The sequence below is a fragment of the Nelusetta ayraudi genome, unplaced genomic scaffold, assembly GCF_046127955.1.
Source record: "Nelusetta ayraudi isolate G7.1 ecotype Tasmania unplaced genomic scaffold, CSIRO-AGI_Nayr_v1 ptg000045l, whole genome shotgun sequence".
Taxonomy (NCBI): Eukaryota; Metazoa; Chordata; class Actinopteri; order Tetraodontiformes; family Monacanthidae; genus Nelusetta; species Nelusetta ayraudi.
This window is the reverse complement of record NW_027466095.1, coordinates 3,275,906-3,296,915: the sequence shown is the minus strand read 5'-3', so window position 1 is coordinate 3,296,915 and position 21,010 is coordinate 3,275,906. Positions and strand designations below refer to the sequence as shown.

The 21,010-nt window shown below is 44.8% G+C and overlaps 2 protein-coding genes across 6 annotated transcripts in view; both read left to right on the top strand.

Moving 5' to 3' along the window:
* The window catches only part of LOC142894831 (uncharacterized), a 450,316-nt gene extending 433,965 nt beyond the window's left edge, over window positions 1-16,351 (top strand). The window contains exons 18-20 of one of the 5 annotated variants that reach the window (XM_076035633.1): window positions 3,523-3,696; window positions 4,045-4,218; window positions 4,591-5,003. In XM_076035633.1, coding sequence (XP_075891748.1) covers window positions 3,523-3,696; window positions 4,045-4,218; window positions 4,591-4,600 — 358 coding nt within the window. In that variant the 3' untranslated portion in view covers window positions 4,601-5,003. Of the gene's footprint in view, window positions 1-3,522; window positions 3,697-4,044; window positions 4,229-4,590; window positions 5,004-15,737 lie in introns of those variants that run through there. The other 4 variants (XM_076035632.1, XM_076035639.1, XR_012928048.1 and 1 more) reach the window with 4 other exon arrangements.
* On the top strand, window positions 11,289-12,087 carry LOC142894855 (uncharacterized; the record flags this gene model as incomplete). The annotated part of the gene is made up of 1 exon (XM_076035667.1): window positions 11,289-12,087. A coding segment is annotated over one exon (717 nt), but the record flags the coding sequence as incomplete, so codon positions are not given.
* Window positions 16,352-21,010: the final 4,659 nt, after the last annotated feature.

Here is a 21,010-nt window from a genome sequence, read left to right as displayed (position 1 = left end):
GCAAGGGAGGCAAGGACAAAACTAAAAACCCTGTGCTTCTTAGAAGACCTAAATGACTTACAGAAAGATAATGAAACAAGGCATGAAACCGTAAAACAGCAATATGAACCAATTCTACGTAACAGCGACACTACACCTGAGATTGTGAACAAAATGGACGCCTGTGGTACACTAACAAAGGAAATCTGTGAACTTGTCAGCAACCGCATAGAAACCATTGATAAAGAATATAATAATCAACTTGAAAAGGAAAGAGTTAGAGAAATTTTAAACAAAAGGGAATATGGGTCTGTCTTTGGTCACACCGAAACTGAAACCACAAGCCCATCAGAGCAATTAAGCAATCACTCTGGCTCAAGCAGTACTCACAGCAGCATAGTTAATGCAAAGGCAGAGCTCGCTGTTAAAATGGAGCAATCCAAGGCCATCGAAGAAATTCAAGCAGAGCAAGCACATGTCCACAATTTAGAAAGTGAATGGAAACTTAAAGAAGCAAAACTGTTGTCAGAAATGAAACAAAGAGAGGTGGAAATGCAACAACAGTTGGAACAAGAGAGAGCAAAGCTGCAGCAGTTACAAGCAGAAAAGGAGGTTGCTATAGCAGCAGCCCCTGTCAGAGCCTATGAAAGTTTTGAGGACCATAATGAAGGAATTGACACTCAAATTGGTTCTGCTTGCTACAGAAGACAGAAAAAAGAAGCTCCTTTAAATCCAGATATCGCATCATTCCAACCTAGCCAAGCAGCTTCTGCAAGAACACTGAACCAAGAGTCTGCCAATCTAGCACAAGCAATTGCTAGTTCATTGAGTATGAATCGCTTGCCAGTCCCTGAACCCACCACATTCAGTGGCGACCCTTTAAGATTCACAGATTGGAAGATGTCATTCATTACTCTTATTGACAAAAAGCCCCTACCAGTGAGTGAGAAGATGTTTTATCTCAAAAATTATCTTGCCGGAGAGGTGCGCAAAGCTGTCTTTTATCGAGATTCAGAGAACGCATACAACGGAGCGTGGAAAGTTCTATAGGACAGGTATGGAAATCCGTTCATCATATAAAAGGCTTTCCGTTATAAGCTCATGAAATGGCCAAAGATCAGCACAAATGACCCACTAGCACTACGAGAGTTTTCTGATTTCCTCCGAAGCTGCACTTAAGCAATTCCACACGTTCAAGGACTGGCTATCCTTAATGATTGTGAGGAAAACCACAAATTGCTCAAAAAACTGCCAGAATGGATTATGAGAAAGTGGAGTAGAGTTGTCGTAGATGAACTCGACACATCAGGCAGCTATCCAGATTTTGCACGTTTCACAGAGTTCTTGAGTAGAGAAGCAAGGAAAGCCTGTAACCCTGTCGCTTCTCCACTGATGATAAATTTTAAAACTAAAGATGATAGAATCCCAAAGAGAGCTAAGGCCTTCAACACAAACACACAAACAAAGAGTTTCCCCCAAGAAAGACAAGAAGCATTCAGCAGTAAACCAAAATGGCCTTGCTTTGTCTGTAAAAATTAAACTCATGGCATCACATGGTGTCCCACTTTCACAGCTAAGGTTGTTTACCCACTAGCCCTGTGCGGCTAGTGCCAGCCTTTCACGGTACAGGACAGCTCGGTTGAAATGTATTTCCATAAGCCTGACTAGTACCTGAGCGTGGGCGGAGTCACGGTTGCAAGGCGAACCAAAGGTTTTTTTGTGCCTCCCGTGTCCCGGAAACCATAGGATTCACTTTTTGTATTAACCGTGGTTTTGTTTTGTTTTGTGCGAGACATTTTCGTAGGTCTTAGAATGATTTTGTTTCATACTGTTGACTTGTATCAAAACACTTTCCTAGAAGAGAAAACGTAGACGCTGAAACGATCACCTGAGTCTCACAGTCGTTTATTATTAGACAAGAATATCCGCACAACTTAAGTCCACACAAAGCACAAAACAGCAACAACTCTATTCGACCGGGCGTTAACAAGCGAGCAGCGTTTTAAAATCGCTATTGGGAGTGAAACTTACGAAACTCGCCGCCTCTTAAGTTTCGCTGCCAGCGAACACAACACAAGCAGAGCACGGAGTTAGCGGTGGTGGCTAGCGGTTTATCGACACGATTCAACGTCCAACGGCAGGGGGCCGAGTCGAGCCCGTCTCACTCCCGTTGGACACCGCGACGGTGTTCCATCGCATCCGAATTAGGCTGAACAAACCTCCAACATTTTCTCTGTTCGTTCCACTCCGACTGTTGTAGTCCTTGGTGCGTCGGTAGTCGCTCGGCATTTTTATTTTTTTGTTTCTCCGGACACTGTTTCGCTGTACAGCGACGGCCACCGGCTGCGAAACCAGGAAGGCTTTTCATTGCGTGTCGCTCCGTCCATCCAGCTCTCTATGAGCTTTTTCTTCGGCCACAGAGAACAGAAACGTCTGCATTTCTACGTTCGCCCGTGGTACAGTTTCATAATCTTTTCAGTTTTTAAGACGTGAAACTGTAAAAATCCACACGCGGGGCATTTAAAAAATGGCGGTTTTGGTCTTTCATGAGAGACTGCCTTTGGCTTTCGTCAAAACTTTTACCCAATCAGTGCCCTGCACGTTGCTACGTCACCCATACGGTGTCAGCTCTGCTCGCGTCGAACCCCAAGGAGGCAGGTACCAAAATCGTAACCCCTGGGACCGTGCTGGGGCTCGTGGAAATGCCTGAATACCGACCCGTACCGTACCGAGATGTTACCTAGAACGCCCTAATACAGTAACTCTCACACACTCTCACTACTCTTGCCAAATACCTGCATTTCTTATTTTATCTACATATTCAACTCCATTGTTATTGTATTAGTGAAGTGAATGAATGGTTATTTGCACAACAGAATAACTTGATAGAAAACAGAGGGAATGTTGATGATAAAAAGTTCATTTTCTTTATTGGATGTTACAAAAGTGCTTTGCCAGAAAAGATCTTTGCACAGCAGAACAGTGAAAGTATTCTTGTTTAAAAAGTAATGTTCAGGATTTGAGGCCACAAAGAGTGATTTGCTAAAGTTGTTTATTTGAACAACATAAATGATTTCATAAATGAAGAGAAAAGTGAACTGAATGTGAAATGAATGTTAATGATAAAAAAAGAATGTTGGTTTTGATGTCACAAAAAGTGTCAAAGGTCAAACATTATTTGCACAGCAGAAATGCGTAAAGCTGGTGAGAGGAATGTTCATCTTTTATGTTGTTTCAGTCAATTTGAAAAAAAAAATATAATATATAATAGTTTGCCACGATTTTGTCTGGGGGGGGCATGAAAACTTTCCTTCCTCCAAGGTGGGGGGTGACAGAGAAAGGTTTGAGAACCACTGGTCTAAAGGCACAGTGTGTAAAATCCTGCCATCCAGTGGTCAGATTTCAGATTGCAGCGCTCATTCACTCACCCTCTCTCCCTCCCTCTCTGTTTCTGTAGTGTCAGATTCTGAAGTCGACATTTCACTTTGATTTTCAGAGTGATGACACCCTGGAAAAACTCTCCATCATTTATTCTCTATTCAGGTTGAGTTGCTGCAGTTTGTCAGAGCTCAGCTGTGATTGGCTGCTCTCAGCTCTGAAGTCCAACCCCTCCCACCTCAGACTCCTGGACCTGGGTGGGAACCAGCTGCAGGATTCATCAGTGAAGGTGCTGAGTGGTTTTCTGCAGAGTCCAGACTGTAAACTGGAGACTCTGAGGTCAGTACTGGTTTGGAACCAGTGGATGATGGTTTCAGCACCAAACACAGTTCATCACACATGTTGAATAAACATTGAACTGAAGGTTGATTCATATCAAAATGACTTCCAGAAATATGAAAACTTTATTCAGTGTCTAAATTAAAAAGAAAAGAAAGGGTCATCAGTGGTCATGTGACCAAACATCATTTCAACACACATTAGTTTTGGACCGAGGATTTAATTTCAAGATGACATTTTCTGTAGTGTCAGATTCTGAAGTCGACATTTCACTTGATTTTCAGAGTGATGACACCCTGGAAAAACTCTCCATCATTATAAACTCTCCATCATTTATTCTCTATTCAGGTTGAGGAGCTGCAGTTTGCCAGAGCTCAGCTGTGATTGGCTGCTCTCAGCTCTGAAGTCCAACCCCTCCCACCTCAGAGAGCTGGACCTGGGTTGGAATCAGCTGAAGGAATCATCAGTGAAGCCACTGATGGATCTTGTCCACAGCAGAGACTATCAACTGGAGAGTGTGAGGTCAGTACTGGTTTGGAAGCAGTGGATGATGGTTCCAGCACCAAAGCCAGTTGATCCCACAGCAGAGGTCCAGTGTTCCCAGTGACAGTGTGAGAGGAGGATGGTGACGTCCAGCTGCTCCTCATTCATCCAACATCTGCTGCCAAACTGCTTCTTCTCTCAGTTCACCACTCAATTATTGATCAGTTCATCTTCATCAGTCCAACACTCCATGGTCACATGACCTTCATATGTTCCACACTTGACATGTGACTGAGAGTCTGCTTCTTCTCACCAGTCACTCCATCATCTCCATCAACAGTCAACATCTCTGTGATGATGCGTTCAAGGACTGTGAGTCCTGACTCCTGCTGTGTCTTCTTCTCTCGACAGCTGGAGGTGAGGGAGGATGAGGAGGAGAGTGAAGAGGAGAGCTCCATCTAGTGGTGGCTGACAGAACTACAACCAGTGGAGCTAAACAGCAAGCTGCAGACACACACAGTGTGTGGGCGTGTCACGATCTTTGACCCCAGTGGAGCCTGGTGGCTGGCGGACTGCTTCTCCCTACAAGCTGCTGTGGTTACTGGGAGAGACGTCCCAGAAGCCACTGGTGGAGCTGAATCCTCAGTGGAAGAAGCAGGACTTGGAGATGGAGGCCGGAGCAGATGGTTCTCAGCATGAAGCCTCCTTTTCACTTTGGATCAAAGGTTCTGGTTGTGTGCCACCACTTTTAATGTTGCTCCTGAGCTCATTGGTTGTTCCTGGTTGGTTGAAGAATTTTCTGAATAAAGTTTTTGACAAATGTATTCCTTGTGTTATTTTTACTCCCTTCAGTCTCCAGCAGGCCTCCTCGGTCAAAAGAACCGAATAAATCCACTAAACGTCGACCGTCCAATCACAGTTCAGCATGAGACGGAGTGGTAGAAAGCGAAATCTCATCATGTCTGAAACAACTGGAAAAAACCCAACAGACTCTGAACACAGTGTGTTGTGTCTCTGTGGCCAGTGGCATGTGAGACTGGATCAGTCACGTGAAGAAGGTTCATTAACACACAGTGCATCTGAAAATATAGATGAGGAAATAAATGGATTGCAACAGACAATGTCAACTTCCTGCTCCGTCACTTCCTGTCATCTTTCACCAGACCACAGAGACTCTTTCCACTCACTGATACAATACACACATAGAAAATATACACAACATAGAATGTTGATTTTTTTTTTTTCCCCCTAATGTCCAAAAAAACCCAAAACTTGAATTTGCTGGGATTTCCAAGCAAAATCCAAAGAAGAAGCATTTATTAATCCCACATTGGGGAAATTTGCAGTTTGTCTTTTTTTTCTGGGACATTTTTTTCCTCAAAGTCCTTGAATGAGGCTGAAACTGAGGTCAATGAGTGTCCTGTCATGGTTGAGACCGAGTGGAAGGATGCAAACCAAGACTTCCAAAGGACCAGTGAACCATCAGAAGGCTTGAAGAGCGGCCAGGTAGCTCACTGCATCATAGGAAGAGTTTTGAATGTCAAGGTTGCTGGTTCAAGACCCGGCACAGGCACACTGGTGTTTTGAATTCAAGAGGAGCAATTTGTCATCACAATTGAACAAAGAATTTTAAATACTTTAATAAAAGTTATTAAAAAGTCCTGTGGTAGCTTAGCACAAGATGGCGCTACTCTAAGCAAAATCTCAACATGTCTGAAAACCAGAAAAAAACACATATAACACATATAACCTCCTGTGTGACCGCGCGTCACACAGGAGGCGACAGCACAGCCGGCCAGCCAGCCACGCCGCTCCTGAGCTTGAGCTCTGACTGAGCGAACCACTGGACTGTTTTCTCTTAAAAGGTGATTGTTCTCCAAATTATTTAGTATCTTCTCAATACACCTATCTCTATCTGTTTGCATAAGCACAGTCGAAGCCATGGCTTCTCCCTCTCACCTCTCCTCTGTCCCTCCTCTCTCTCCTCCCGTCTTTTCTTGCTCACACTGCCAGATGCTTAGCTTTAGCTCGTCCTCAATTACTGAGCACAAATACCATCCAGAGTTTTTACCAGAGACTAATATAACAGAGCACCAACAGTTGCTCACATTCTGTTCCACTCCTGGACACCGGAGTATCTGCAGATACTTGGCAAAGTTTTATCCAGGATACGTTTTCACCTCAACGAGCCCAGAGATGGGCCCGCGCTGGTAAGTTTTGCTGTTTGCCGGACCTAAACCCACTCTGATCTAAGACAACAAAACGCAGCGGACTCCTCTTTGGCGCGTGTAAGTTTTCCACTGCGGCCCACAGCCGTAAACACCAGTAAAAGAGCTACGAGCTCCGCCGTTTTGCACTACACTGTTGCTGCCGGAGTTTCTTTTCTGGTTTCCAGATTGTCCCGCCTGCCCCCCGCATGGCTCCACTTACCTCCCCACACGAGTGTGACAGCTGCATCCACAAATCGCAGAAGATCGCGGAGCTGGAGCAGCGTATCTCCAACCTCTACTGGATCAGGGATGAAGAGATGAGGCTGGATTCTGTTGTTAGCCTGGGTCCTACTGGTCCCGATTCAGTCGGACTCGCGGATCTGGATTCAACCATCCCGATGCTCGGTCCCGGTTCCATGGACACAGATCCCGGGCTCACTGGCTCAGCTCCGGCTGAGGGATCGGCCCTAGCTCCCCAGCTCCGCGCCGACGAACCGCCTGCCGCAACGACACCTGGGCTAGCGTCTTCAATTCCACCACTTAATTCCATCCGGGAGGATACGTGGCTGGTGCAGGGGGCTAAGCCTAAATGGCTGAGCGGCAGTGCGAGGGCAGCTTTCACTTTTAGCCCCAATCCGAGGCTCCGAGCTAACAGCTCCACTCCCAACCAACAGCCCTGGTCCACAGTGCTGGGAGGGCGGCGGACGCGACCCAGTCCGTTACCTGCTCCGCCTTGTGAGCTTCAGATGGACAACAAATATGACATCTTGAGTGTTGAGGACTTCCCTCCCCTCCAAAATGACCATCTCGCCTCCTCTCTGACTGGTCCACTGCCAGCGGCCCGGGCTGTTGGGTCGTCTGCGCTGGAACCTCCAGTCAGGTCCGCAACCTCCACCTCTCGGCGCAGGTTGGTGAAGGAGGCTGCTCTCAGGGCGCGACGACGTTCTGGTGGCGCTCTGGGTCTTGTAGAGTCGTGCGGGACCCCAGCCTCCGCCGATGATGTGACACTGTGGCACCAGCGCTCGGCCCCTCGTCCTCAGCCACTGTTTGCCCCAACCACCGCCATCATTGGTAGCTCCATAATTAGAAACGTCCGTTTCTTCAATGCCACCACTCATTGTTTTCCAGGAGCCACCGTCAATGACATTAAAAACAAACTCCCGGACTTGTTGCAGTTGTTCCCACACTCCATTAAACGTTTGGTCCTGCACGTTGGAGCCAATGATGTGCGTCGTCGGGAATCCGAGCTGCTAAAGTGTCACTTTAACGATCTGTTTGTGGCCCTGAAGAATTGCGGGATGTCAATCTTCATCAGCGGTCCTCTCCCGACACTTGGCCTCGGAGCAGAGCGGTTCAGTCGACTCCTGCAACTTCATTCCTGGCTCCGCGCCGCCTGCACCACCATTGGTTTTAACTTCATTGACAATTTTAATTTATTCTGGAATCGCCCGTCGTTTTACCGTCATGATGGACTTCACCCAAACAAATTAGGTAGCCGCACGTTAACCTCAAACATCCACTACACCATACAATCAGCGTCTCTCACACCTGCGTGACTGTCTTCGCGTCACACCCCCTGCTCAGTGCCGACCACTTCCTCTACGGACCACCCTGTGGACATTGCCTCCTGCAGCGCCTCCTGCAGCGCCTCCCACAGGGCACGCTTCCCTAGTGCTGATAGGACTGAGCTTGCTACTGCTGTTCCACCAACACCTGCTCCCATACCTGTAATAATGAATCATCGACCATATAAACACAACAAACACATAACCCACAACCGCACAACCCACGCTACAGGCAGACTTTCCCCCGAGACATACAGACAATTTGGTTTTAACAGAAGCAATCTTTTATATCCACGCATTTTATCTCCCCGTGGTCACGCGCGCACCTCTGGCACGACCATTAACCTGGCCGTGCTGAACGTGCGCTCCCTTTTAAACAAATCTTTTATCATAAATGAATTGATTTTAGATCATAAGTTAGATGGTATGCTTTTAACAGAGACATATGGCTTGGCACAGAGGCTCCAGCTGTCCTCACCGAGGCTTGCCCACCAAATTTTAGCTTTTTATTTTCTATCAGGGGATGTAAGAGAGGAGGTGGAACTGCATCAATTTTTAAAAACAATTTAATGTCAAAGGAAGTTTCTTTTAACAGTTACTCATCATTTGAGTACCATGCTTTTGTTTTTAGCAGTCTACCAATTATTTGCATTAATGTATACAGACCCCCGCATTACTCAACTACTTTTATCAGTGAGCTCTCCGACCTTTTATCAATCACACTGACAACTTATGATAGAATTTTAATAACTGGCGATTTTAACTTGCACATCGACAACAACTCTGACCCACTGTCAAGAGAGTTTTTACACCTTTTAAACTGCATGAATTTTAACTAGCACGTCACACGGCCTACTCACAACAGGGGACACACCCTGGACCTAGTCATAACCTATGGCTTGTCCACTGGTGTGTCCTCTGTTGTTGATCTGGCCGTGTCCGACCATTATTGTGTGTATTTTAACATTGCATTGTTTTAACCAACAGGAAGCCCCGGTGAGAACAGTGAGGAAACGCTGCCTTACCTCTGAGGTGGCTGCAAATTTTATTGAGGTTTTAAAATGCACTCCTGCTGAAATTTTACCTGCACCCTGTGATTTTATTGTTGAAAATTTTAATAGAAAACTTAAATCCACATTAGACTCTGTGGCTCCACTTTTTACAAAAACTGTTAAACCAAAGCAGCTTTTATCCCCGTGGAAACATAAACCAGAGATTTTAAAATCAAAAAGACAATGCAGGAGTGCAGAGAGAAGGTGGAGAAAAAGCAAACTCACTGTTCATTATGAAGTTCTTCGTGAACAACTAAAATGTCACAATAATACAATCAAACAGGCAAGAATCTCCCATTTTTCAAAACTTATCATAGAAAACAAAAATAATTCAAAGTATCTTTTCTCCACCTTCAACCTTTTAACTAATAATAATCTTAAAAAAAACCCAGAGATGCCGTCTGACGCTCTCTGCGAGAACTTTGCAGGCCACTTCAGAGGTAAAATCGATGGCATCAGGTCCAGTCTTTTAGCGCATCAAAATGTATCTTTTAATACATCTGGACTGTCATTTCTATCCAAGGAAACACTGGAGAGTTTTGCCCTGGTTGATGCAAGGACACTTGGTCGAGTTTTCTCCCAGGTAAACCCAACAACCTGCCTTTTAGATCCAATTCCCACATCACTTTTAAAGACATTTTATGGATTCTTTGAGGAACAGATTTTATACATCGTAAATTGCTCTCTTCAGACGGGTGTCTTCCCTGCTGCCTTTAAAACGGCAGTGGTGAGGCCCCTTCTGAAGAAGAGCAATTTAGACCAAACTATTCTTGACAATTACAGACCTGTATCCAACTTGCCATTTTTAAGTAATTTTAGAAAAATTTGTTTTTAACCAATTAAATTATTTTTTAAGTACAAACAACATCTTAGAGAAATATCAGTCTGGATTTAGGATGAACCACAGCACCGAGACAGCCCTTGTAAAGATTTTAAATGATATGAGGTGTAATGCGGACTCAAATAAACTCACAGTCCTGGTGCTACTGGATCTAAGCGCTGCCTTCGATACAGTAGATCACCACATTTTATTAAACAGACTCAGAAACCTGGTGGGCCTCTCTGGTGCTGTTCTTAACTGGTTTTGTTCTTATCTCACAGATTGCTATTTCTTCGTAAGTTTGGATGCGTGTTCCTCCGGAAAACATAAAATTAAGTGTGGGGTTCCCCAAGGGTCAATTTTAGGTCCAGTACTTTTTAATCTTTACATGCTTCCCCTTGGGGATGTCATCAGGAGACACAGCGTCACCTTCCACTCTTATGCTGATGATACACAGCTTTACATTGCTGTGTCTCCTGATGACACAGGGCCTATTGATACCCTTTTAAAATGTATTTTAGATATTAAGTCATGGATGGCAGCGAACTTCCTACAGCTCAACCAGGACAAAACAGAGGTTTTAGTTATTGGTCCTGAAGGCAAGAGAGAGAAACTTTTACCAAAACTTCATAATTTTAAACCAACACAATCTGTAAAGAACCTGGGCGTCATTTTTGACTCTGAGCTTAGTTTTATTGCGCATATTAAAAACGTCACAAGGACGGGTTTTTATCATCTTAAGAACATAGCTAGAGTCCGCCCGTTTCTCTCCCAGGCAGACACAGAGGTGCTGATGCATGCTTTTATTTCTTGTCGGATAGACTACTGCAATGCCCTGCTCTCTGGTCTACCGAAAAAAAAACTATCTGTAACTTACAGGTACTTCAGAACTCAGCCGCTCGTGTGCTTACTAGGACCAGGGGGCGGGATCACATTACTCCAGTTTTAAAATCACTGCATTGGCTCCCTGTGCGATTCAGGATCGACTTTAAAGTGCTTTTATTAGTTTTCAAGTGTCTTAACGGTCTTGGACCATCTTATTTATCAGATATGCTTTTATCTTATCAGCCCTCGCGGATCTTGAGGTCCTCTGGAACCGGCCTATTAATTGTTCCAAGTGTTCGGACCAGAACCCATGGAGAGGCTGCGTTCAGCCACTACGGTCCGAAACTTTGGAACAGCCTGCCAGAGAGACCTGTATGTGACTTGGGAGGACACGGGTGGATGGTATTTGCTCTATTTTTCTTTTATCTTCACTAATATTTGATTTTAATTTCTGTTAAGCACCTTGAGTTGCAAGCCTTTGTATGAAAGGTGCTATATAAATAAAATTTGATTGATTGATTGATTGATGCGTGTTAAATGTAGTACTATGTTAGCGCTTGAGGCGAGACTTAGCCAGCTTGAGGAACGACTTCGCTCCTTCGAGCATAGTAGTCCTGTAGCTAGTAGGGTTAGCTTAGCTGGAGTGGAGCGTTCATTCGCTAGCGTAGCGTCGGAGTCTCTAGGTCCCACTAGTTCCCCTCCCTTCGCGGCTCCCGAGCAGCCGGGAAAGGTCGGTTGGGTGACTGTCAGGAGGAAGCGTAGCCTTAACAAGCCTGCCGGGCACCACCACCATTCTCAGCACCAGGCCCCCTCCGTCCATGTCTCGAATAAGTTTGCTCCACTCAGCAGCACGCCGACTGAGATTGACACTCTGGTGATCGGTTCGTCTATAGTGAGGCATGTTAACCTAGGACAGCCATCGGCCACAGTGAAGTGCATCCCCGGGGCCAGGGCGGGCGATATTGAAGGGCATTTAAAGTTAATGGCTAAGAATAAACGGAGATTTAGGCAGATTGTAATTCACTGTGGTTTCAATGATGCACGCCTGAAATCGTCCGAGGTCACTAAGTTAAACGTAGCTTCGGTGTGCGCATTTGCTCAGACCATGTCGGACAAAGTAGTTTTCTCTGGCCCCTTGCCAAATGTTAGGAACGATGAGATGTTTAGCCGCATGTCATCTTTTCACCGTTGGCTGTCAGGGTGGTGTCCCAATAACTCGGTGGGCTTTGTAGATAACTGGAAGCCTTTCTGGGGCAAGCCTGGTCTTGTTAGGAGGGATGGCATTCATCCCACCCGGGAAGGTGCAGCTCTCTTATCTAGCAATATAGTTAAAATTTTAGCTTCCACTCACTGACGCTCCAGGGTGGAGACCAGGCAACAGAGTTGTAGTCCTATACGCTACTCTGGGCTTCTCTCACTGCCGTCCCCTGCCGTTAGTAAGTAAGTAAGTCCCCGAAGCCCTGCCAGTCTTTTCCAATAGAAGTTGTGTCGGTCCCTCGCACCTCCAAACCTCTTATACTGTGCAAATCTCCAATAGATCATAGTAACCTAGTTCGAATAGATTGTAGAAATAAGGGGGCCCGGTCGGAGGTGGCTCCAGGGTCTCCCACAAACAAAATGGTGAAATGTGGCCTTCTTAACATTAGGTCTCTACATTCCAAGGCAGTTTTAGTTAATGATTTGATTAGTGAACATAGTGTTGATATTTTCGGCCTCACAGAGACATGGCTACGTCAAGATGAATATTTTAGTCTTAATGAAGCCACTCCTCCTAGTCATATTAATACTCATAAGGCTCGTGATAGTGGTCGAGGAGGTGGCGTTGCAGCTATTTATAATTCCAATTTGTTAGTCAATCTCAAGGCTCAATCTATTTATAATTCATTTGAGAGTTTAGCGATGTCTATTTCGTTGTCACCTGATAGGCAGGCAGATTCCGTTGAATTCATTGTTGTCTACCGTCCCCCCGGTCCATATTCTTCTTTCTTAGATGAATTTTCAGAGTTTTTGTCTACTTTAGCATTGACTAAAGACAAGATCATAATGATTGGAGATTTTAATATTCATGTTGACATTGAGAGTGACAGTCTGAGTTCTCATTTCAAATCTATCCTCGACTCCTTAGGCTTCCTTCAAGTTGTGAATGTACCCACTCATAAGCATAGTCATACTTTGGATCTTGTGCTCACTTTTGGACTTGGTGTAGAGCAGCTGACAATCTTTCCCCGAAACGACGTTTTGTCTGACCACTTTCTGATCAAGTGGTCAGATTCTAAGATTAAGATTCTAGTTTTAACTTACAAAGCTCTTCATTCTCAGGCTCCTTCTTATATTAGGGAACTCATTGAACTTTATCATCCTCCAAGAGCCCTTCGCTCTGAGGATTCAGGTCTTTTAGTTATCCTCAAAATTTCTAGAGTTAGATCAGGAGGTAGGTGTTTCAGTTTCCTGGCACCTTTATTTTGGAACCATCTTCCAGCCTCGGTGAGGGGGGCAGACACAGTTAGTTTATTTAGGAGTAGACTTAAGACTTTCCTTTTTCTTAAAGCTTATAGTTAGACTCCATCCACTGTCAGTTAAGCTGCTGTAGACTTACGCCGTGGAGGGAGATCTTTCGCTCCCGTTACAGGGATCGTTGCTCTGTGCAGGCGGAGCCTCTATCACTCTCCTCACCCAATCAATCTTTTACTCTATCCACTCTGTCCAAGCTCTCATTATGCTTTGTACAGAATGCTCGATATGCATGATACTGCCGCAGTCTCTGTGTCCCCGGCAGGTGATGACCACTGCGCCAGGAGCTGGATTGTGCTGTCCTGGGGGTCTTGGTGTCATCGCTTCATCCCACCGCCACGCTTAAGACCTGGACTTGTCCTATCGGCAGATTGTCCATCGAGCTAGGCTCTTGCCTTCCAAAGCATGAACACTTACACTCCACATGGACAGCAGCCTTGAATTATTTCCTATTCTTTGTGTTTATATCCATTTTGCCTGGTTGGTGTATCTGTTTTTCACTCTGTCCTGTCTGCCACCCTGGCTCACTCTGCTCCTTTCTCTCTTTCTCTGTCTCTCCTCTATCTTTCTACTTCACCCCAACTACTCATAGGCAGATGATGGCCCTCTGGAGTCTGGTTCTGCCCTAGGTTTCTTCCCACAGGGGAGTTTTTCCCAGCCACTGTAGCATCTTGCTTGCTCCGGTGGCCCGGTTGGTTCTCTCTGATTGTATGAAGCGCTTTGAGACGCCTTTGGTTGTGATTTAGCGCTGTACAAATAAAAGTTTATTATTATTTTTATAAATATACACAGATAAAACCTGGTCATCGGGTACCATGTGGGATTTGAACCCACATCTCCTACAACCACAGTCAGAGGTTTAGCCTACTGAGCTAACCACCTTGTTAGCCTGAGGACTGTGGAGGTCAATAGGTCACCCTGTTCATACAGCCTATTATACAGCCCACTACTTCTGGTAAACACATGACTATAAACTCATTATATTATACAGTGACCTGTATGTGATTGATTTGATGCTGATGATCTTCTATTATTCATCACTGATGAGGAAATGAGTTGAAGAGTCTTTGGTTTTGGCAACTTGTTGTCCTTTGTTGTGTGTCTGTGTCACTGCTTGTCAGTGTGTGTCAGTGTGTGTGTGTCAGTGTGTGTCAGTGTGTGTCAGGTGAAGCACTGAGGCCTCTATAGTTCTTTGCTTTTGTGGTGAATTCTTCTGGTGGCTTCGTGTGATGTAGATGTTGAAGGAGTCTTCACTGACACAGACTTAGTTGTATATAAAAACTGGTTTATTTGCAAAGAAGTCAGAAGTCAGTCAGGCACCTAGAAAGCCTGGGGATGTCTCTGGGCCAGATGTCAGCAACTCCGATGATCCTTTGTTCACATCACCTCTTATACCCCCCAGCAACCAGAGAGGAAGATGCTGGGAGTGGAGGAGAATGTATACATTACATAGTTGCACCCCCAATGGCCATCTGGTTTCAATTTGGTGGACGTTGGCAACAACAAGACCATATATCGACCCTGACGTCCTTAGGGAAGGAGTGCAGCAGCGGGTTCACTGCTGAGTTCACATCAGGCCATATACATAAGATCACATGATGTCATATAGATAGATTCAGATACTACACTGTCTCAGCGCTGAAGACGGTCTTGTGGGGAGCAACGCTGACTCCTAACACGGAGGTCACAGGATCAAATCCCAGCCTGTACCAGAGATACAACTCTGCTAACTAGCCAGCTAGCTCCCCCTTCTTTCTTTTTGAATTCAATTTTAAAAGAGTGAGGAGAATTTCCTTTCCTCTTAATTGTATCTAAAAGGCTTCAGCTCCGCTTGTTGTGTTGCACTTGTACAAAGTGACTGTGGCTGTTTGTTTCTCCTGCAGAGTCCGGTGTTGAAACGCACCAATGTCAAGTCACTGCTTTCTATTGATGTAGTGACATCCCTCCACAGCCCTCAGGAACCTGCTTAGCAGGTTAGCTCAGTGGGTTAGCCTGCTGACTGTGGTGCTGGAGACCAGTGTTCCACTCCTGGTTGTTGGTTCAATTCGCAAGCAAAGCCTCTTTTGTTCTCTTGCTACTTTGAACCAAGCCCAACCCCAACACTAAGTGACCCTCCAATCCAGGAGTGGGCAAACCGTTTGACTGGTGGGCCATAATGGCTTCTACAATATGACAGAGGGGCCGCTTTCTCATTGGAGGAAAAACATAGCAGGGGATATGTAGAAAACATCTTGCTTTAATGGCAATTAAATAATGAACACAACAAAATAATTGTTTTCATTATTTTCTATTTCATTACCTAATGACTATTAACCCTTTAAGCGCCATCATTTTTTCAAGAAAATATTCAATTTTAATATCCAGATTTCAAATGGCTGTGACTTGAAATTGGTAAGAGATAAACCCAGACTGTAACTTTGAAAAATCTTCAGTAAACGCGAACTTTTTGTTTGTTTGTTTTTGTATTTTGTCAGATGTCTGGGGTCTGTATGTCAGATCCCTGTCTCCACAATACCCCACAACCTCATCAAAATGTTTTGTCCACTTTCGATAATTTTCCACATATCTCAAACAGACTCAGCCATCATCACTGGAATTTACAGGGTGACCGCGAACATCCCTGCTGCCTCCACCAGCACTGGCTGGGCGTTTCCTCCCACAGCTTCTACCACGTTGATCACTAACTCAGTGCACCCTCCGTCACCATTAGCGGTGTTTTGAGCACTCCTGCTTCCCCCACCACGTCCCCTCATCCTCATTGGTCGATTACTCCCACTACACCCCGGCCACGCTGAGGCGAAGCATGTGCTGCTTAGTGACTGTCGTGGCGCATCGACTCGCTGCCGCTGCGTAAAGACGCACCGGCAGACTCGCTCTCACGGGACGACTGAACATCATCGTCAGAGTGCGAATATTCCTCTTTGTTATCTGAGTCAGACATTACTTGACAAAGTACTTTGTCAACGAACAAACCTCTCGGCGATGTATTCTTGGTAAAATTTGCTGTCTTTCTCTCCGCTCCCACTACAACCACTTCCTCGTCTCCTCGACTGAGGCTTTCTCTCTATTTATACTCCGAAATCTGAATATAAACACCCCCACAAATGCTGCTCAGATTGAAGCCACAGGTATCTGCCATCTCCTGGTGAAAAGTGGTAACTACTTTCAGCACCATATTTGCCTCTATGGCCTGTTTAATTCAACAATGACGCTCGTCGCAAGGCGACCATGGCGCCTGAAGGTTTAATAAAATTCCTTCAAGTTTGGTGGGCCTGGTTGGAAAGTATAATGGGCCGCATATGGCCCCCGGGACGTAGTTTGAGTTCCAACCTGGATCCTCTGACATAATTCCTCCATTCCGAACAGGCCAGAGGTGGAATCATCTTTATATGACCTTCCGTTCCTGAAATATGCGTCTTTGACCTATGAATTTGATCTTTGACGCGGTTCCAAACGTCTGACCCCTGATTCAGTTGTTCTGTTAGAATCAGGCTCCCTGAAACTGGGAGGGTGGGCGGAGTTTCAACTCAACAACAGGAAGGTAAAGTCAGTGAATCTTGGTTTGAACAGTGCCACTGATTCCTCTGGCCCTGCGCTTTTCAAAGCCTCCACTGGGGTGCGCCAGTGGACTGCAGGGGAGGCGACGGTGAAAACTGTGGCATCATATTGAAAGTGAAGCCAAAGTTGAAGGATGAAGCGGTGGGAAAAGCAACAGTGTCCATAGTGATGATGAAAGTCTCTGACTACAGTTGATGTGTTGACGATTTGATTGGAGGAATTGCACCAGCAGCCTCAGAATGAAGACATTAGTTGACTGGAGAACTGGAGGAGGTTTCAATGGATTGAAAAATATGTTGAAAAACACTCAGATATTTATTAGAATGTGTTTCAAAGAGATGTTAAAGCATGCAGATGATAAAATGTGTTTAAAAGAAAGACAATTAAGATCAAACACAAAAGATTATTAAAATGTTATTAAATATACACGTTTAAGAACATTCAAATGTGAAAGATGTTTCCAAAAAAATACACATGTATACAACATTTATTGTTGGAACCTTTTTTTAATATACAAAGCAATGACCTTGACCTCTGACCTCTGACCCTGACCCATCTGTTTCTCCTGGTTTCATTGGTTGTGGCTTCATTTGATCAGTTTTCAGATTTGGTTTCTAAAAGGCTTCTGATGTTTTTTAGCAGATTCATCAGGAGAACAACAAGCACAACTACAGTCACACAACACAACACAACACACACACACACACACACACACACACACACACACACACACACACACACACATATACCTGTATATATAAGACTGGTAGTTTTGACTCTATCCCTGTGTGGAATGTTGTCCTTGTACTTCCTAATACTGGCTGCTTTTTACCGGCCCTATAGTTGATGTTCAGATGATCATTTGTGACTCACCTTGATTTTGTTTTTTTGCCTAAACTGCACATTTTCTAAGTGTGCTTTCCAATACTTTCAGTTTCTTTTGTGCCATAGCCAGCTATGGTGTTTCTCCTGTTGTCTTTTCTTTACCCTCTGCTACCTTGACTTAACCAAGTCCAATCGTGACTTGGTATCACACACATCTTTGACAGCTACATTTTCATTCAACTCACTTTTTGTGCACGACCTCAGACTGTAACCTGTTGCCTGGTTCAGTAAACAACAGCCAGAACAACGGTGCTGTCCAGGTTGACCAACACAAACACCGTGGATAAAAGTCTTCACATCTAATCCTAAACAATCTGCTGCAACCTGAATTTCTGCTTCTGTGGCCCCCACCGTCCAACTGAGGTGCCTTGTCCTGTGGTGGCCCTACCACCTTCCTAGAGGGCGCTATAGCCAATTTAGTCTTTTGGTCTACATAGGGGGCGCTATAGCCAATTTAGTCTTTTGGTCTATGTAGGGAGCGCTATAGCCAATTTAGTCTTTTGGTCTATGTAGGAAGAATAACACTGAGAAATAAAAGATAGGAAGAACAATGGGGTCTTGGCCCTGCGATAACCTGCTCTGCTTCAGAGCTGCTCTATCGCCAGGGCTCTGAGGAGCCTTGTCCTTGTCCTTCTTTGTTATCTGAGTCAGACATTACTTGACAAAGTACTTTGTCAACGAACAAACCTCTCGGCGATGTATTCTTGGTAAAATTTGCTGTCTTTCTCTCCGCTCCCACTACAACCACTTCCTCGTCTCCTCGACTGAGGCTTTCTCTCTATTTATACTCCGAAATCTGAATATAAACACCCCCACAAATGCTGCTCAGATTGAAGCCACAGGTATCTGCCATCTCCTGGTGAAAAGTGGTAACTACTTTCAGCACCATATTTGCCTCTATGGCCTGTTTAATTCAACAATGACGCTCGTCGCAAGGCGACCATGGCGCCTGAAGGTTTAATAAAATTCCTTCAAGTTTGGTGGGCCTGGTTGGAAAGTATAATGGGCCGCATATGGCCCCCGGGACGTAGTTTGAGTTCCAACCTGGATCCTCTGACATAATTCCTCCATTCCGAACAGGCCAGAGGTGGAATCATCTTTATATGACCTTCCGTTCCTGAAATATGCGTCTTTGACCTATGAATTTGATATAAATATATATACATATGTATATATATATATATATATATATACATATATATGTATATATATATATATATATATATATATATATATATATATATATATATATATATATATATATATATATATATACAGTTTCCCTGCAGAGAAGCTTTGACGTGTGTGTGTGTGTGTGTGTGTGTGTGTGTGTGTGTGTGTGTGTGTTTGGCCAGCAGAGGGCAGTGTTACTGCAGCTTGGAGTCATTTTCAGCCATTTTCAAAGCAGTGGCTCCAGTGCTTGGATGTTTCCCACAAGCTTCATTTGTCCATCACTGCTTTGTCCTGCAGTGTGTTCTGCTCCGAGTGCAGTTTCTGCCACTGTTCTCCTGCCACTGCTTCTGACACAATGTTTGCTGCCCTTGTCTTTTGATGGAGTGAGCATCCTTGAGGACCGGACCATCTTCACCTGTTGCACTCCAACTGCTCCTGGGAGCCACAGCCACGCTTGATGCACCCTGGCAGAGAGAGAGGGGCATGGCTGCACTTCAACTCAACACAGCGTCATGTGATTTCAGGGAAGTGGGAGCAGAAACACTGATCAGAGAATCTAAGAATCAAAAAATATCACAAGAGCAGCTGAAAGTCCAAATGCTTCTCCATCAGGCTGCATGTTGGCTGGAGGCGGCAGCAGCAGCAGCAGTGTGAGTGAGCGGTGCAGCAGGAGTCCTCCTCTGTGTTCACAGAGGGTTGCTCTAGGTGGACACAGGTGGCTTCTTTCGCTCCTCTCTCAAACCATCTGTCTTCTGTGTCTAAAATCTGGACCTTTGAGTCTTGGAAGGAGCGGCCTTTGTCCCGGAAATACAGATGAACCGCTGACTCAGCAGAGCTGTTGATTACAACACCTGCTTGATCATCAACACCTAATGGTGAAAAATCAACACCTTGCTATAAATCGGTACCATCAGCCTTGGCCCCACCCACAACTTCACTGGTAATCTGATTGGATTTTGGTTATGGGATTGGATGGAATCTTGAAAATGGGTTCCAAAGGGAAAGAAGGATTCTGAAATCAGATTAGATGATGTAATCCAATCCTAATTTTAATCTGGATCAAACCTTCAGTTTGTGTTGTTCAAAACATTTCAGTAGGATCTGGATAACTTTGATCCAAAAAGAACTGGATTATCCTGATCCCAACAGGGGTGGGATTTCAAGGTGGATTTCAGGAAGGAAATGAGCAAAACTTTAAAATTGGTCAAATAACCAATTTGTATAATTTTGTGTATATACTTTGATTTATATTTTGCACTTGATTCGATATTCATGCATATATATGTATAAAAATATACATATGTATATTTTAGCAGGGTGCTTCAATATTATTGTGCCTTGTTAACAGGTTGTAGTTCTGTTCCTTTTAATGTTGGATGTCAGCTTGAAGTCACCACTCCAGCTGCAGCCTGAGGGGGAGAAGGGCTGATCAGACAGAAGAACACTGTGCAGCAGCAGGAAGTGCAAAGCTGATTTCTAGCTTGTGCTCCAGATGCGGCCAGGCAGTGGACAGTTTGTGCAACAGACTGGTGTGATGTGGCAGGCAGGCAGGCAGCAGTCATTCAGAGTTTGAGCATTTCTATCTGGCTGTACCCCAGAGAAACAATGGAAGGCCTCAGATGACTGGAGTATTAATTTGAGAATCCACATATTGGACGGATCAATATTTTAGTCCTGATCTGGTCAATAGTGTAATTTCCCATCATGCCCGTCTCACCAGTCAAGCCGTCCCGCTGCCAAGTGTAGAAGCAATAAAAATGCCTCAGAGTCCCAGACCAGACCCAGACCCTTGACAAGTGTTCTGGAGACCAACCTGCAGTACTACAGTACTACTGCAGTACTACTACACTGCTGCTCCCTGTCATTATTGTTAACTTGCAGGCAAATGTGCAGTGATCTTCTTCTTGGAGTTGTTGTCAACTGCACTGGTTGTGGCTGCAATGGCCTGGAAGGGGCCACAGACCATAGTTTGGTTCACCTGTCTCTTGTAAGAATGACACTTTTATTTTCTGTAGTTGAATTTTCATCTCACTGGAGGTCTCTGCCAAGCACCAAAACAAACAAAGCAGACAGCAAACACTGTTTCTCTTTCCTTTGGGTCACATGACTGTGAAACACCTCCAAAATTGTGGCTGACAAAAAAGAATTAGAAATTTGAGCATTTTCCCACTGGGAGCAGGTTTTACTTTGTTTGTTCCTGTGAAGAAAGCATCCAGAAACATCAATTGGATG